This window comes from Otolemur garnettii, unplaced genomic scaffold (genome assembly GCF_000181295.1).
Source record: "Otolemur garnettii isolate 467f Iridium unplaced genomic scaffold, OtoGar3 scaffold00105, whole genome shotgun sequence".
NCBI classification, from domain to species: Eukaryota; Metazoa; Chordata; class Mammalia; order Primates; family Galagidae; genus Otolemur; species Otolemur garnettii.
Window position 1 is genome coordinate 4020510 of NW_003852500.1, and position 18051 is coordinate 4038560.

Here is an 18051-nt window from a genome sequence, read left to right on the forward strand (position 1 = left end):
TTTTTTTTGTGAGACATAGTCTTACTTTCTTGCCTGAATAGTGTGCTGTGGCATCATAACTCACAGCAACTTCAAACTCTTGGGCTCAAGCATTCCTTTTGTCTCAGCCTCTCAAGTAACTGGGACTACAAGTGCCCACCACAATGCCTGGCTATTGTTAGAGGCAAGGTCTTACTTTTGCTCAAGCTGTTCTTGAACTCCTGAGCTTGGGCAGTCCACCTGCCTCAGCCTCCCAGAGTGCTAGGATTACAAGCATGAGCCACTACTCCTGGCAAGTAATTTTGAATTTGTGTCCTTTTTCTCTGGGAATGAAGGGACTGTTGTTCGTCCTGCTCTGATGCACAATTCAAGTTCTGCAGTGAGTTGGAATGAACTGTCTCTGGGTAGAAAACCCCTGAAGATGCTAATCGCTCAGCTGCTTTTAGCTGGACTTTCAGAGTGTGCCTTTAGTCAGGTCTGGGCTCATATCTGGAGTAGGACTGAAGGACTTGGTGATCCCAGCTAGGTAGTGGGAATTCTAGAATATGCCTTTAAAGACTGTGTCCAGAGCAGAGGTAATAGTGTCTAACAGGACTATTGCCTGGGCTTCCCAACCCTGTGGTAAATGCAGGGAGGTCCTGCCCCTCCATAGCTTCCGTGTGAGGCAATGGATTGACAACTTTGGAGGACTTCAGTTAGTGGGAGTGGTGATCCTGTGCCAGCCAAGGATGACAGCCCTTTTCTCCTACACTGAACACATCACCTGGCAGGAACTGTGGGCCTTCTTTCTGCCAGGCACTACCCCCCAGTGCTGTGTTTTTATATAATGATAGTTTCTAGGGTCAGTTTTTTTTTTTTTTTTTTTTTTTTTTTGAGACAGTCTCAAGCCATTGTCTTGGGTAGAGTGCTATGGTGTCATAGCTCACAGCAACTTCTAACTCAGGCCCTCAAGTGATCCTCTTGCCTCACTCAGTTTTTCTATTTTTAGTAGAGAAGCAGTCTTGCTTTTCCTCAGCCTGGTCTTGAACTTGTGAGTTCAAGCAGTCCATCCTCCTCAGCCTCCCAGAGTGCTAGGATTATAGGCATGAGCCACCATACCCTGCTCAAATGTGTGTTTTGTTTTTTTTGTTTTTTTTTGATGGAGTCTTACTATATAGTGTCACCCTTGGTAGAGTGCCATGGTGTCCCAGCTCACAGCAACCTTAGTCTCTTGGGCTTAAGTGATTCTCTTGCCTCGGCCTTCCAAGTAGCTTGGACTACAGGTGCCTGCCACAACGCCCAACTATTTGTTGTTGTTGTTGTTGTTGTTGTTGCAGACCACTGCCCAGTGTGCAGGCATGTGTCAGAGAGAATACATCTGTGCTACCCAGCTAGGCAGGCTGGAGGGACCTCTGTTCTTTGGGGAATCTGGAATCTTTTCTCTGGCCTCCTTAGCTTTAGTGGGGGTAAAGGAGGGTCCACCTGACCTTGCACATATGCTGTGTTGTCTCCCCAGAATGGACTTAGGGTTCCTCTCCCTTGTTACACCTGAGGGCTAAGTGTGGAATACAGAGAGAGACTGAGGCATGTGTTGAGGGTATGTGAGAGAGAAAGACTGAAGCTGCCTCCCTCCAGTCATGCTTGTGGTCCCTATGTGCCCTCCTGGAAAGAGATGGGGAAATTCAGATGTGGCCAGAGAGGGGAGGGTAACAGCACCTCAATGGCATGTGGCTTTCAAAGATCATCAAAGGATAAGTTTTAGGAACTCTTCTGGACTAAATCAGTAAACATTTTCTTGACCAGATAGTAAATATTCTAGGGTTTGTGGAGCAAGACACAAAATGGAGGATATTGGGTATCTAATCCAACTATTTATGAATGTATATATCACTGAGACCCCTGTGCTAGACCATATTGTCAGATCTCCCCCTGTGGCATGTTTTGCAAAGCTGCCTTCACTACCCTGTGGTGAAATCTGGCTGCTATCACCTGCTTGCCCAGGCATGGTCATGCTGAGAGTCGTGCTGTGACAGTGTTTTTCCCTGTCTATAGCCTAACTACCATCAGTGCCATTGCATGTGCCGGCTGGCATCATCTGACACTAAGTATTGAATCAAGTATCATTACATGGAGAGAGAATTTTTTGAAATGATGACCAGCTAGCAATATTTCAAACAAAACACATCTCAACAAAGCAAACAACCTGATTCAGTAATGAAGGACTTGAATAATAGACATTTCTCTGGAGAAGATAAATAAACGATCCACAGGCACATGAAGAGATGCTCACCATCACTGATCTTCAGGAAAATACAACTCAAAACCACTAGGAGATACCACTTCACACCCACTAGGATTGCTAGATTCAATAAAGAGAAAGTAAATGTTGGTAGGAGGATGTGGAGAAATTGGAATCCTTGTGCTCTGTGGTGGGAATGTAAAATGATGTGCCTGCTGTGGGAAAGTTTGAAAGTTCTCAGAAAATATATTGAATATTAGGGTTACCATGTGATCCAGCTCATCTGCTCCTCCACATATATTTGAGAGATGTGAAAACCTACGTCCACACAAATATTTGTGCCTGTGTGTTCATACCATTTTTCACAACAGCCTAAAGTGGAAACAAGTGTTCATCAGTGTATGAATAGATTAACAAAATATGATACCAAAAAAAAAATAGGGCACACCTATACAATGGAGTATTTTTTCAGCTTTAAAAAAAGAAAGAAGGATGGCGCCTGTGGCTCAGTGAGTAGGGAACCGGTCCTGTATACCAAGGGTGGTAGGTTCAAACCCTGCCCCGGCCAAACTGCAACAAAAAAATTGCTGGGCGTTGTGGCAGGCGCCTGTAGTCCCAGCTACTCTGGAGGCTGAGACAAGAGAATTGCCTAAACCCAAGAGCTAGAGGTTGCTGTGAGCTATGATGCCATGGCACTATACCAAGGGCAACAAAGTAAGACTCTGTCTCTTTAAAAAAGACCTTGCAGATTGGGTGACAAAGCAAGACACTTAAAATAAGTGAATTTTATCTTGTGTGTTTTACTATTTACAAAAAGAGCAGGGATTCACAAAGAGGTACTGAGGTACTTGTGAGAGTACTCTTCATGTTAAAATTCAAAAGTTGATTTTTGTTTTTATTTCTTACAAAAGAATTTTTTTCTTCAAAGTGAAGTATTCAGTCTTCTAGCAATTAACGTGTGGTTGACTTCCTGAAAAAAGTTTTCAAGTGGTGTCACGCACTGAAATGTAGTGCCAATCTAGGCTGGGCACAACTAGGCAGGTGTTCTTACTGACCTAACAAACTTTTATGTTGTCCGGAAAACCCTGAAAGGGGTGCTGGCCCTTGTTGACAACTGCTGTCCTAAGGCTTTGTACAGTTGGCGCTTTTAAGACTGCTGGGATAATGGATTATGGGGTTCTGTGACAAGGTCCCTCTGTTGGTTTTGTCTTTTTTGTTCTTGGTCCACATCCCTGGTGGCAGGAGCTCTGTGAGGGGTGGACAGGTCTCTGGTTCCCTCTTTCAGATAGAGAGACCTGACACTTGCCTGGGGGCTCCCTTCACATCTCCCTGGTCCTTTGTGTGCCACCTCTGTGTTTATTCACCATGTGAGTCTCTTGTTGCTTGACTCAGCCTTGTGTTGGGGTTAAATGTCCTGTGGGGGGCATCCTGGAGACTATTCCCACACCTCCAGTGAGGGCAGCCTTTACTTTTAGCAGTTGATGAGCCTTTCACTGTAGTCCTCTGGGTCTTTGTCCATCCCTCAGGTGCACTGCAATTGCTTGTAAAAGTCATCTTGGTGGTGGTGGTCCTCTATCACAAAATGTTTTTCTTAGCATCCTGATTATGAGCTGTGGGTGTGACTCTGTGACCAGTTCGGGGTTAGACTGGATGTGCAGTGGGGGTTGGGTGTCATAGGCCACCAGTGCCCTGTTTTAAGTCGGGTAGATTTGATAGGGAAGAAGATTGTGTGAAAAACCCAATCAGAACATGGGATCTGTCTCAAAGAAGCAAGCTGACCAGCACATCACAGTAGATTGCTCTTTTGGGGGGAGGAACCATGTGCTCCTGCTTACTCTCCCAGAGCTGTGGCTTTACTTGGGTGACACTATCATTCCACTATAGGTTGGACCTGAGGGCATCCTGCAGAATGGGGCTGTGGATGACAGTGTGGCCAAGACCAGCCAGTTGTTGGCCGAATTGAACTTTGAAGAAGATGAAGAAGACACCTATTACACGAAGGACCTCCCCATACATGCCTGCAGGTAAGCTGACAAGTGGGGACATTCTCCTCCTAGGGGTGGGCAGCATCCTTGTGCTGATTCTGATTCTTGGTGTCCTTGTCCTTGTGAGTAAGGAAGTTGCTCATCATTCTTGCCCACAGGGTCCCTGTTACCCTCTAATGCCCATTCATCCACCTAGTAGGGAGAGGTACCCTTTCCTCTGGCCCCAGGCCTTGGGGTCATTGTCTGGTACCTGCTTCCTCCCTCTTTAGAAAGAACTGATCACATCATTGGGTGAAGTGTTTGGGGTTGAGGGAAACAAAGCTGCTGAGATTCTCTTATGGAGGGATTGCTCTAGGGTTCTGTGGTGGGTCTGACTCCCTGATACCTTCACCATGCCTGGAAAATTGGGAGTGAATAAGTAGTGAGTGTGTAGATCTGTACCTTGACCAAATTTGGAATTCTCATCTCTTGTCCCTTATGGTTGAGCTTATTGTTGCTTTTTTGTTATGAAAAAAGCAACAGTTTTTGTTTTTTGTTTTTTCCACTTGTGAGGAGATTAAGACCAGAAGGGGTGAAATGATTTTGCTCAGGGCAGCTGGCCAGTCAGGGCAGCATGGGACCTAGGCCTTGACTCAGCCTGCTCTTCCTCCCTGATCAGTGCCCGCCAAGGTCTTTTCCCATGGCCCTTTCCTGCTCAGCTTTCTGGAACACGGAGCAGTTCTTCTCCCCACTTTGTGGAGTGATGCTTTTTACTTTATTTTGGTTCTTTGATCATGCTAATTTACAAATGTTCAAACTTGTGTAATTGTGCTCGTGTCACACACACAGTTGCCTGTAAAGTCCTGCTGGAGCTGCAGGGGGTTCAGCTGTTCAGCCCCTTGCTCTCCCTACTGTTCCCATGCTTTGAGGGTTGGGAGGGTCCTAAGGGTCCTCCCCATCCTAGGCCCTCTCCTGGTATGGGGAGGGCAGAGGGTTCTTGGCTGAAGCACATTCTGGTTGAGGACAGCATCTTGACTTTTCAAAAAAGCAGAACTCCAGGGAGTTAGTGTTTTGATTTTGGTGTGTCAATTTGCAGAAAACCAGGGCTGAGAGTGAGCATCCCCCAAGATGCTGCCTGCATGGGGCCTGAGTGTGCTGCCTCTATCACAGAGTCAACTGAGTTCCCCTGTAGCACGGTGCCCTCTGCTGGAGCGTATAGTTCACTGTGGCCATAGCATCATGAGAGTCAGGGCCCCTGAAATGTCATGCCAAAAGAGAGGGACTACAATTGCCTTGGGAGTGTGAGGCCCCCTTGGACAGCTCTCTCAGCATCTCTTGGGGGTTCTGTCCCTGGAAGTAGCTTTTATGCTCATCCAGGCTGTCCCCCAAAATGCCCCCTACCACACACCCAACCCTTTCCCTATGGCATCAGAATTGGGAAGCCTTGGTTAACTGGTTTGATTTGATTATTGGGATTGTTGGGTTTGAGTATGTGTCTAATGAAAAACTTAAAAATGTTGTAAGAGGAAAGAATTTTACATCCTGCCAAATTAAAACCAGAAAGCAACCTTCCAACTTTTAACTGTTAATGTTTTGGTTTTTTTAGTTACTGTGGAATACATGATCCTGCTTGCGTGGTTTACTGTAACACCAGCAAGAAGTGGTTCTGTAATGGACGTGGAAATACTTCTGGCAGGTAGATAATCAAACCATGCATGTGTCTTTAATCAGTGGTGCGCTCAGATTTGTGTGTAAATTATGGAAATGTTGAAGCAAAGCACAATATAAAATCATGCTAACAAACCTGGTTTTTTTCCTCCTCTGACTGGTTTAACTTGAAACAGATGGTGGTGTGTGAATGCCTTAATGTATTTACCCTTGATTTATTCTCTGTGGTTCTTTTTATTGTGCAAGTAGGATTGGCTTAATTCTCATTCCCAGTTTTTACTTCTCTTTTTCTGCGAGATGAGCTCCTAGCATGCCTGTTGATCTTCATTAACGGGAGGATGTTCCCAAGGCAGTAACAGGCATCCAGGGGAGCAAGTTTCTGAGAAGGCTTACTCTGGCCTGACTTCTTCTGAGCCTTCTTGAGGCTAATTCGGGCCAGATCCCGAATCATTGGATTAAATTAAGTTCACTTGACTGTCGACACGGGGCTTCCTGTCCTGCTGTTGATCATCAGCAGCTGTGATTGGGTCCCTCATCTTGTGTTTGGGACAAGACCAGTGGTGCTTGAATTCCAGGAGGGAGTCCATTTGTCTTGCCCAAGTGGAGGGGCTCCCATACTGGGAGTGCTGTGCTGGCGGTTCCCCCTCTGGGCTGCCGTGGACCTGTGGATGGTTTACTCCACTGCTGGGGACAACCAAAGTAGAGGCCTGCCAGGCAGAGCTTTAAGCTTCTAACAAAGAAGTGGAATCTTTTTCTGAGTTTCACGTTTTAGAGAATGAAAGTGACAAAAGCCTGTAGTAGTTTATTTCTCCTCCACCTTCCTGTGCCTTCTGCAGATGTGGGCCATGGAGGGACACAGACAGAGTGGTCAGATCTTGTGGCATCTCTGAGTTAGTAACTTGAGGTGTTGTGTTCTGAGCAAGGCAAGAAAGGGGCTGATTTTTTTTAACAGGTTTTAAAAGAAAAGTATCTTCTGAGTAACCAAAAGACATTCGTGTCCTCTTTTCAGAATACTCTGGGTAATTTAAGTGTTGCTGTGTTTGCATTAGTTCCTCTCGTGCAGGAAAAGCAACTAAATAAAACTACTCTTAGCTGGCAACCCCAGCTTCCGGTCAGCACAGCCAAGAACAGGGAAGTGAGCAAAAGGGCCTCCGAGAAAAAACAGGCTCAAGCCAAGCACCCCTGCGTGTTCTGTGCAAGGCCCCAGTGGGAAAGGTGACGAAGCAGCCGCTTGCCTTCAGGGAGCATCGCGCGTGATAGGGTGAGGTAGGCGCAGAAAGACAACAGGAAACGGTTGATTCTGGTCAAATGCCCAGTGGCAACTGCTCCAAAGAGGAGTTGGGGGCGTTGGAGAGGGGCCACAGTTGGTTTGGTAATCCCATGAGCTTTGTGGTGGTGAGAGAGGGTTGGAAGGTTGGCTTCTGAGATAAAGTTTTGAACACGGGAGGGATTTTTAGAAGGGAACAGAGAGCACAGTGAGGAAGGCTCGGAGGCCCAGCAGAACGTGTTTGGGGTGTTTGCCCAACCACAGCAACCAATGGTCAGGTTCAGAGTTGCTGGAGACACTAGGAAAGCCTGAAGGGAGAACAGGGCTATTAGGCGTCCCAGTTGGATAAGGTGGATGGGTTCCTGTATGTGGCTGGCCTGGTGTGGGCAAAGTGTGGCAGCTGGTGTGTGTTAGGTGAGCGGTGTGCTGGCCATGGAGCCACAAGGAAGGAGAAGAGACAGCCACAGCTTCAGACCCAGCCCTTTGCTTCTGTAGAGTAGCCCAGAGCCCTGGCTCAGTATTTTTTTATTTTTATTTTTATTTATTTATTTTTTTTACTGTGTTTAGGTTTCTAATATGTCTGGTTATCAGGTTTCCTGGCCTGCAGCAAATTAGAAGGGGCTGTTGCTCCTGGAAGTAGGCATGGGGCCTCTGAGAAGTGGCTTTGGAAGAAGAAGCAGAGATGGCAATGAGGTGGCCTTGCAGGAAACGTCACTAGCCCCAGCACAGCCCTTGCCCAGCAATAGATTAAATTAGCTGGATTTAAGAAAGCAGGAACTTAAAAAAAACAAAAAACAGGAACCATGTGAATTGTGTTAAGGAAGTTTTCCTTGAAAGTGGTTAAAGTTGGGATTGATTTTTTGCGCTCAGTGGGGACCCAGTTGGAGGGGAGGGGAGGGCTGGTCCCCACGGGTACCAGATGGATGAGGTGTGACCGCCTCTGCTAATGGACCATGAACGGTACCGGAACTTTTAACAGGGGCCTGAAAGTTGGAAGTGGTGAAAAGCCAAACTTTGGGTGTTAACTATTTATCATTTCCTGGTTTCAGCCACATTGTAAATCACCTTGTGAGGGCAAAATGTAAAGAAGTGACTCTACACAAGGATGGGCCCCTAGGGGAGACAGTCCTGGAGTGCTATAACTGTGGCTGTCGCAATGTCTTCCTCCTCGGTTTCATCCCCGCCAAGGCTGACTCGGTAGTGGTGCTGCTGTGCAGGTGAGAGATCCTCAACGTGTCCCCTGGGTGCAGCCTCTCAGCTCTAGCCATTTTCCCATCAGCCGTAGCCCAGCCACAGCTCTAACTCCAGTGAACTTTACTTTAAAGATCTTTTCTGGGAGGGGTGAGGTATGAAAATGTTTGGGACTTGAGTTTGTTTGTTTGGGAGTTGGGAGTGCTAAGTAACTCTATTGGGGTGTATTCTGGTTAGATCATAAAAACAATTCTGTAAAGCCAAAGTCTGTTCTGAGTTTTAAGAGTTCAGAGCTCAAGTGCATGGGGAGATGCGATTTATTACTTACAACTTAAAGGTAATGTGATCGCATAATAAAATGTAGGGAATGTATGTCCATTAAGGTGAAAGGTCAACGGGGGAGGACCCTTTCCATTTGGGGCCTCAGAGAGGGGCACCGGGCCTCACAGTGGCCCTCCCCACTTGGCAGGCAGCCCTGTGCCAGCCAGAGTAGCCTCAAGGACATCAACTGGGACAGCTCACAGTGGCAGCCACTGATCCAGGATCGTTGCTTCCTATCCTGGCTGGTGAAGATTCCTTCTGAGCAAGAGCAGCTGCGGGCACGCCAGATCACAGCACAGCAGATCAACAAGCTGGAGGAGCTCTGGAAGGTAAGGGTCTTCTGGGCAGGTAGTCCTGCTCCTGCACGGATTCCAGTCTGAGGGGGCGGGGTAAGGTTGTGGAAATAACTCAAGTGAGCCTCTGCATCTTGCCTCTAGAGTGGGCCTAGAGTACCTCAGGGACTTGCCCGTACTTAAAACCTGAATCACCTGTTGTGAGAAGCACTGTGAGTGCTCTGTCCCTCTAGTTCATTTGCATGTAGGTGAAAATGAAGATGGCCATGGTGCTGGTGTTCTTGTCTTCTAGGAAAACCCTTCTGCCACCCTGGAGGATCTGGAGAAGCCAGGGGTGGATGAGGAACCACAGCATGTCCTCCTGCGGTATGAGGATGCCTACCAGTACCAGAACATATTTGGGCCCCTGGTCAAGCTAGAGGCTGACTATGACAAGAAACTAAAGGAGTCACAGGTGATGTGGCACGTGCAGGGGGGCACGGTGTGGTCTGTGCTCTGGCTTAACAAAGCATCTCTCCTAAGGTTTGGGAAGGGCCATTTTCTCTTTAGGGTGTGGAAGCTGACATGGGCCAGGCTGCAGAGTGGTCCCTGAGTTGGTGACCTGGCCCTTGGAGCAGAGTATTTTCTATTTTTAAATCCAACAAAAGTTCCTCCCAGTCAGTTCACAGCTTTGCCCACAGCTACCAGAGTTAGACCTTGTGCCTGGTCCCCATGAAGAATGTGTTGAGGAAACAACCTTATAACGTCATCCTCCCTTCTCTTACTCCCGCAGCCAGCTGGCGTTCTGTGGCCCATGCAGAGGTCTCCTGTCATGTGCTGTAGAGTTTCCAGCAGGGACTGGCCTGTGTGGGTTCTGGGGATTCCTAACTACTTTTTTCCCTAAATTGCTTTCAGTGGTGTTTGAGGCTGTCAGGTCCTACTAATGGTGTCCTGGCTTCATGGCAGCGGGTCCCAGTAGCGTTCATGCCTTGTGGAGACCCAGACACATGGAGTCCAGGCCCGTGTCTGTGCTGAAGGCTAACCAGGGCTCTTTTTTTCATGTGCTCAGACTCAAGATAACATCACGGTCAGGTGGGACCTGGGCCTTAACAAGAAGAGAATCGCCTACTTCACTTTGCCCAAGACTGACTCTGGTAATGAGGATTTAGTCATAATTTGGTTAAGAGGTGATTTTAAGTTTTAAAATATTTGTGACCATAAGTAGCATAAAATTCCTAGTTTTGCCCTTGTAAAGTGTCCTTTAATTTGAACTCTTCATAATGGAAGCTACAACATGTATTAACCACTAACTCTCTCTCTTTTCACTGGAAGATATGCGGCTCATGCAGGGGGATGAGATATGCCTGCGGTACAAAGGGGACCTTGCGCCCCTGTGGAAGGGGATTGGCCATGTCATCAAAGTCCCTGATAGTATCCTTTGTGTGAAGAGGGCAAGGCTGGACTAGTGAGAGAGGAAGGTCAGGGGTCTGAGAGGCTCCTCCAATGTCAGGTGGATAGCAGCAGCACCACTGTGAAGTTCATGGTTGTGGCTGTGCCAGAATCTCATGCTTTATGGCGGATGTTGATTGACACAACCTTTCACTACTTTTAGGAAAACCATAGGCTCTTTTATGGAAAACCATAGGTAGGGAAAGGTGGTTGGACTGTTATTTCTCTTCCACCTAAATGGCATGTCAACATTGGTGATGTCTCTTGTGCCTGTGGCAGCTGGCTTCTCCTCTCCTCTCTGTAGTTTTATGCCTTCCAGTGTGTACAGGCTTTCATTGGGAAGTAAATACTGCTCTTGGAGAGGGCCTCTGGTTTGACTCTTCAGGGTTTTTTGTTTTTTGTTTTTGATGGAGTCTCATTCTTGTTGCCCAGTTTGGAGTGCCGTGGTGTTACTGCTCACTGCAACCTCCTGGGGTCAAGTGATCCTTCTGCTTCAGCCTCCAGAGTAGCTGGGATTATAGGTGCACGCCACAACCTCCATCTAATTTTTCTGGTTCTTGGAGAGTTGGGGTCTCTTTTTTTTTTTTTTTGAGACAGAGCCTCAAGCTGTCACCCTGTGTAGAGTGCTGTGGGCTCAACCTCCAACTCCTGGGCTCAAGCGAGTCTCCTGCCTCTGCCTCCCTAGTAGCTGGGATTACAGGAGCCAGCCATGATGCCCGGCTGTTTTGGCTATTTTTTGGTCATTATTGTTTGGCGGGCCCGGGCTACATTTGAACCCACCAGCTCAGGTGTATATGCCTGGCGCCTTAGCCACTTGAGCCACAGGTGCCGAGGCAGGTCTCACTCTTGATTAGGTTGGCCTCCAGCTCTTTGACTTCAAGATCTTCCTCCTGCTTCCCAAAGTGCTAGGATTGTAGGTATGAGCCACTGTGCTGGACCTCTTAAGTTCGCTCTAAAGAAGAGCCTTACCTAGGAGCTGATGCTATGAGATTCTAGAAGCCTGCCATCACATGCAGATGCTCTGAGTGCACATTTACTCCCAGGCCATACATACTTATGTTTTGTTATCTCAGGGTAATCCTACATACTCTCTGGGAGGAAGTCTTGCAGCATCTGGAAGGCACAGGTGTAGTCAAAAGCCTAGGGTGGAGGAGATACCCTGGGAGGAGACATTGGCAGGTCCATCTTGGGGCTTCTTCTCTGGTAGTGCTGGTGGCTGATGACCCAGCAGTGGCCTCAAGAAGGGGGTTGGGAGTGTTGTCCCTCATACCCACTGTCTGCCTATGTCTTTCAAGAGCTCATTGGTTTTGGGGTGGAGGGAAGGGTGTTGCCCACTGGCCTGAGGTTGTGCCCAGGGCAACTTGCTTGCTTATTGTCTCAGCCCTGTCTTCAGTTGTATTCAGAGGGTGCACTGTTTGTATAAAACACAGCTCTCGGCCAACGCCTGTGGCTCAGTGTGTAGGGCGCTGGCCCCATATATCAAGTGTGGTGGGTTCAAACCTGGCCCTGGCCAAACTGCAACAAAAAAATAGCCGGGCGTTGTGGTGGGCGCCTGTAGTCCCAGCTACTCAGGAAGCTGAGGCAAGAGAATCACCTAAGCGCAAGAGCTGGAGGTTGCTGTGAGCTGTGATGCCACGTTACTCCCCTGAGGGTGACAAAGTGAGACTCTGTCTCTTAAAAAAAAAAAAAAAATACACACAGAGCTCTGGCTGAAGTTGGGATGCTCTGAGCTCTGTACCCAAGCCTCTGCTGGCCACATTTGGACAAGCTTACAGTTGGGAGCTGGAGCTGTGCTCTTCCAAGCTGGTAAGGAGTAGTAACCTCACTTCTGCCCTCTGCATCCCTATAAAGGGCTAAAGTGAGGGGCTAGAAGGTTGTTCTGAGAGTAGCAGGGAGGTACGTAGGAGCTGGGTTTGGGCAGAATCTGTTAGCAAGGATGCTTTCCTTCTTTTCTCAGGTTATGTGTTAGTTCTGTGCATTTTCAGCTTTAGTCACAGAGAAGGGTTACCTAAGTAACCAGGTAGATGCTATTTCAAGACCGTGTACCAAGGGCTCCTTGGAATGGTCAGCCTGGCTTTTGACAAGGATGCAAACTTAACTCAGCACACAGATTATGGTGATGAGATTGCCATTGAACTTCGGAGCAGTGTTGGTGCACCTGTGGAGGTGACTCATAATTTCCAGGTGGATTTTGTGTGGAAGTCAACCTCATTTGATAGGTATGATTGCCCACTGCTGCTGTTTTATTTGTAATCAGCTGATCTTCTCAGATCATTGTCTCCTGCCTATGGCATCTTTATGAATTCTCCCCCATCACAGTGAACTGGATCTCCTACCTAGCTTTGTGAACTCAGGACACCAATGACAAGGGTCGTTGCTATCTGTGTCACTTACCCTGAGCTCTCTTTACAGGATGCAGAGTGCATTGAAAACGTTTGCTGTAGATGAGACCTCTGTGTCTGGCTATATCTACCATAAATTGCTAGGCCATGAGGTGGAGGATGTGATCATTAAGTGTCAGCTGCCGAAGCGCTTCACAGCACAAGGGCTCCCGGACCTCAACCACTCTCAGGTGCTCACTGTCCTCAGGTTGACAGGGCCTCTCCCATATGTCCATGGAGTAAATCATGGCCACCCCTAACAGCTGCTTGTATTTAAAGGTTTATGCTGTGAAGACTGTGCTGCAGAGGCCACTGAGCCTGATCCAGGGCCCGCCAGGCACAGGGAAGACAGTGACATCAGCCACCATTGTCTATCACCTGGCTCGGCAAGGCAACGGGTAGGGCTGCAAACAGCCCCTGCATGGAGACCGAGGGAGGGGTTTGAGGTGGTGAGATGGAAGTTTGTGGGCTGGGTTTCTTGGGTGTGTCACATGGAGGAGAGCCTGTTGTGTCGTGTCTCACAATACTTGTGTCAAATCGAGCTAATGTCCTGAAGGACAATGCTTAGCTGATCATGAGTCTGTTGTGCTGTCATTTAACTCAGAACTATGAAAGCATTTCATTCTATCTTTAGTGGATAGAGCTGTGGGAACTGGGTGGGGGACAGGAAGCTCTGGGCTATCCAGGTCCAAAATCCCTCAACATCATGTCTTCACTGCCATTGTGAAAAGGGACAGTCTTGGCTGGTTGGCGATTGTTGAGTTTCTCTTGGGCAAACACTGAGCGGAGTCATTTTCTAGGCCTGTGCTTGTCTGTGCTCCAAGCAACATTGCTGTGGATCAGCTGACAGAGAAGATCCATCAGACGGGGCTGAAGGTTGTGCGCCTCTGTGCCAAGAGCCGTGAGGCCATTGACTCCCCAGTGTCCTTCCTGGCCCTGCATAACCAGATCAGGAACATGGACAGGTGGGTGTCCAGTCGTCCTGAGCCCCTGTGGACGGCGCATGTAGAGCTCGTCACCCTGCTGACCTGCGTGTGCTTCCAGCATGCCTGAGCTGCAGAAGCTGCAGCAGCTGAAGGACGAGACGGGGGAGCTGTCATCTGCTGATGAGAAGCGGTACCGGGCCCTGAAGCGCACTGCTGAGAGGGAGCTGCTCATGGTGAGTGCCTCGCTACCCACTGCACAGCCTGTGGGCTGATTTGTTTGCTTAGGCCAAAGCACCTGTAGGAATCCGTTCTGCCTACAGTAGCTACTTCGTATGGGTTTGTTTTGCTGTTGAGAGGAAAACTTGGACACCCCCTCCCTCTGCTTCCTTGTGCTCACTTGCACAGTTAGGGATCTGGGATGAACAATATTCTACTACTGGCAAGTAGTTTCTGCTCCCTGCCAGTGTTCCTGTTGCTGGACTCCCTGAAGTTGGTCCACATGCCAGAGGTGGGTCTAGAACGCTCACTGCTCTTTTATAACCAGCTAAGCAAAATTGGAATTTTCAGCCTGAGGAATTTACCAACTCAGCACTGCCCCTTAGAGGTTGTCATGAGGGATGGAGCCCTTTCTGTGCCAAGAGGTTATCTTCCATGAAGCAGGACTATTTAAGACCTTAAAAGTTACAGTTACTACATCATAGACCATGTATCTTGTCTGCAAGGGGTGGGATTTTTTCATGATTGTTGGGGAGAGCAAGGAATGGAACACTCCCAGTGTCACATCCCATGTGTACAGTGCAGGTATCCTGATCCCTATGCATTCCCTTTCCAGAATGCAGATGTCATCTGCTGCACATGTGTGGGCGCTGGTGACCCAAGACTTGCCAAGATGCAGTTCCGCTCCATTTTAATTGATGAAAGCACCCAGGCCACCGAGCCGGAGTGCATGGTTCCTGTGGTCCTCGGTGCCAAGCAGGTGGGTTGCCATACCTTCACCAAAATCTTGTTTGAAAACCATTGTGTAAGATCCTTAATGCTTGAGGTTGGCTTTTAAAAACATCCTCTAAGGCAGTGTGGCACCCAGCAGAACATGGAGGAGTGCACAGTGGGCCCTCTGAGAGGGCAGTCTTTGGAGGATGGGCTCATTAGCCTTCCTTACCCAGAGCCTCCATGTGCTGGGGCTGGGGACAGTACGTAGCCTTACAATGATCATGTCACAGTGTTTGGTGAGTGATTTTCCCAAACCCATGGCAGGAGGTGTTTTGTGGGACCCAGGCCCTCTAGTTTCCTCATGTTGCACACTGGGGCCAAGTCTCTCTCAAGCTTCCTGACTTGTTTGGGCCCCTCTCCTGCAGCTAATCCTTGTGGGTGACCACTGCCAGCTGGGCCCAGTGGTGATGTGCAAGAAGGCAGCCAAGGCTGGGCTGTCACAGTCGCTCTTTGAGCGCCTGGTGGTGCTGGGCATCCGGCCCATCCGCCTGCAGGTCCAGTATCGGATGCACCCTGCACTCAGTGCCTTCCCATCCAACATCTTCTACGAGGGCTCTCTCCAGAATGGTGTCACTGCAGGTAACAAGGTTTTGCTCAGGTGGGGGGGGCTTTTGTGGAGGAGGTATTGAGAGAATATAGCCTGTCACTTCCTCCTTCAGTGGCTTTTCATAGTGACCCCTCACATTTGGTACTATGTTCTCTGCACTATGGTCAGAAGGAGCGAGTATCTGCTTCAGGTTGTGGGTGTGGGAGCCCATGCGCTCCATAATCTTAGAGTTGCCACCTCGGATCAGGGTTCTGCAGCCTCACTTGTAGCAGAAAGGGCAGAAGTTATAGGCACTAATCTCTCGGTCTTACTTATGCTGGCCCTAGGTTCCAACCTTTCTAAGTAGCAGTGGTTCTCACACCCCCAAGCTCTTGCAGGTCTGCAGGACCCTTTCTGGCTTCTCTGAGGTCGGAACCACCTTGATAAGAAAGAGGCATTATTTGTCTTTTCACTGTGCTGCAACTCATGCTGGTAGTGAACCAGCTGGGGCCTCCATTTGAGTCAGCACAGAGCCATCAGACTGTGCCAAGACCCATGGTGTCCCTGCTACCCCACGGTCTCTGAGAAATGCCCTGGATGAGGTGAAAAGTATTAATGTTACTAAGGCCTGTGCATGTCCTTTTAATGTTCAGGATGACCAGATATAAATTCTCTGACACATGCAGGTATGTGAGGTTCTTGAAAAAAGAACTTATAGACACACCACGAGTATTCACTCTGGGGTGTGGGACAGATGTTTTCCTGAAGGTGATGAAAGCAAACCTGTTGTTGCTTTAAGGAAAATAAGTGACAGTATTTGTCACCAACAATAAAATCTGAGGATTCAAATTGAAAATGAAAAGTTGAAAAAGTTACCTTCTGTGAGTTTGGTGTCTTCCCAGTCGGTACCCAGAGTATATTCTGATGGGATCTTAGGTGGTGATAGATGGAACATATCCCCCATTGTCTGTAAAACAACCATTTGTCAACCTTTGGATGATCTACTTGACTCAGTGGTCAGATCCTTCCTAAATGACCAACACAGAGTGTTACAGTCACACATGCACCAAGGACCTGTCCTGAATATGGGCAGAGTAGTGAGGAGTCATAACAGGCTGTGGGAAAACACCTTTGTCCAACCTGGTATGATATTAGAGATGGGACCCATAGTCATCCAGAAAGGTTGTGAAAATACTTTTCTTCTTTCCACTTACACATGTCTGTGAGGCCCAGCTTCCCTCACATCCTTCAACATCTCACAGGAGAGAGAACTGAACACAGGCAGATCTAAGGGCCCAACTGTCTTCCATTAAGCCAGATAGCAAAGAGATTTGAAAAAACTGGAAACAAGACTGTTCTCACTCACTTTATTTTTTGGAAAATAGGGTTTTTCCATAAAAAATACTATTTAACATGTATAATAGATTTATTTCAAAATGAATACTTGTACATATTTTAAATTTCTAAGTTTTGGAATACAATAATCACATAAACAAAAGCTATTTGGAGTGGAGTCCTCCGCTTGTGAGAACATAAAGGGGTTTCAAAAGCTGCTATTGCCACTGTGTCTTGTGATCTCCAGCAATCCTCAAGGTTGGCAGTTGGACTCTGCTTTTAAAGGAGGAAACTGAGGCCAAAGATTATACCCTGCCTTGGGCCATGCTCCTGTTGCTGCCACTGTCAGCATCTCTTCTCTCTGTTGCTTGTATAACTCTGAGGATCAGCATAGTTCAGACCCCATGCCACAAGCATCAGTTTGGAGGGCAGGTGCCATTGTTTAACACTGTATCAGTGCCTAGCACTCAATGGATGTGTTTTAGGAAATTTTTTTTTTTGAGACAGAATCTCACTGTGTCACCCTCTATGGTGTGCTGTAGCGTCACAGCTCACAGCAACCTCAAACTTTTGAGCGTAAGTGATTCTGTTTCTTGCTTCAGTCTCCCAAGTAGCTAGGACTATAGGTGCCCACCACAATGCCCAGCTATTTGTTGTAGTTGTTGTTTAGCAAGTTCAGACTCGCCAACCCCAGTGTATATGGCCAGCACACTAATGACTGAGCTACGGACACCAAGCCTCTTTTTTCTTTCTTTTCTTTTTTGAGACAGAATCTCACTTTGTCACCATTGGGAGAGTGCTGTGGCGTTATAGCTCACAGCAACCTCAAACTCTTGGGCCCAAGTGATTCTCTTGCCTCAGCCTCCCAAGTAGCTGGGACTACAAGTGCCTACCATAACATTTGGCTATTTTTGGAAACGAGGTCTCACTCTGGCTCAGGCTGGTTTCATACCTGTGAACTCAGGCAATCTACTCGCCTTGGCCTCCCAGAGTATTAGAATGATCACAGGCGTGAGCCACCGCACCCAGCCTAGGAAATTCTCTATGGAAGTGTAAACACATGCCCACCTTGTATTTGGCTTGATGAGTTTTCACTAAGTGAAAACTGCTGTATAACCAGCACCTAACTCCCAAAATAACCTTGACCAGCTCCTGGAAGCCATCTTCATTCCTGAGGGTAACCACTGTCCAGGATGGTGCTGGTGCCTACTTGAATCTGTTAAGAGCCAGTGGTTAAATATACACCATGATCTTAGGAGCAGCTGTTTGTGACTATTCATCTGTAGCTTCTGGACTACCCGATGTCAAACTTACCCAGCAGGCTGTGTCCTCACATATCTGGCTTCCTTTACTGGTGTTAGGCTGGGCAATGTGAAAATAACACTTTTCTCACTAATCAAAATTTCCAGGTGGTGGCTCACGCCTGTAATCCTAGCATTCCGGGAGGCTGAGGCAGGTGGATTGCCTGAGCTCACAGGTTCCAGACCAGCCTGAGCCAGAGTGAGACTTAATCTCTAAAAATACCCGGATGTTTGTGGGTGCCTATAGTCCCAGCTACTTGGAA

At 47.9% G+C, this 18051-nt stretch overlaps 1 protein-coding gene across 2 annotated transcripts in view; it reads left to right on the top strand.

Moving 5' to 3' along the window:
* Positions 1–18051, top strand: part of UPF1 (UPF1, RNA helicase and ATPase) — a 39867-nt gene that overhangs the window by 11507 nt on the left and 10309 nt on the right. Inside the window, exons 2-15 of one of the 2 annotated variants that reach the window (XM_012809427.2) lie at positions 4082–4221; positions 5768–5857; positions 8146–8313; positions 8757–8937; positions 9194–9355; positions 9950–10067; positions 10213–10311; positions 12440–12548; positions 12742–12901; positions 12990–13108; positions 13511–13675; positions 13755–13869; positions 14469–14612; positions 14992–15205. In XM_012809427.2, coding sequence (XP_012664881.1) covers positions 4082–4221; positions 5768–5857; positions 8146–8313; positions 8757–8937; positions 9194–9355; positions 9950–10067; positions 10213–10311; positions 12440–12548; positions 12742–12901; positions 12990–13108; positions 13511–13675; positions 13755–13869; positions 14469–14612; positions 14992–15205 — 1984 coding nt within the window. The remainder of the gene's footprint in view (positions 1–4081; positions 4222–5767; positions 5858–8145; positions 8314–8756; positions 8938–9193; positions 9356–9949; positions 10068–10212; positions 10312–12439; positions 12549–12741; positions 12902–12989; positions 13109–13510; positions 13676–13754; positions 13870–14468; positions 14613–14991; positions 15206–18051) is intronic. The other variant, XM_003796583.3, reaches the window with a different exon arrangement.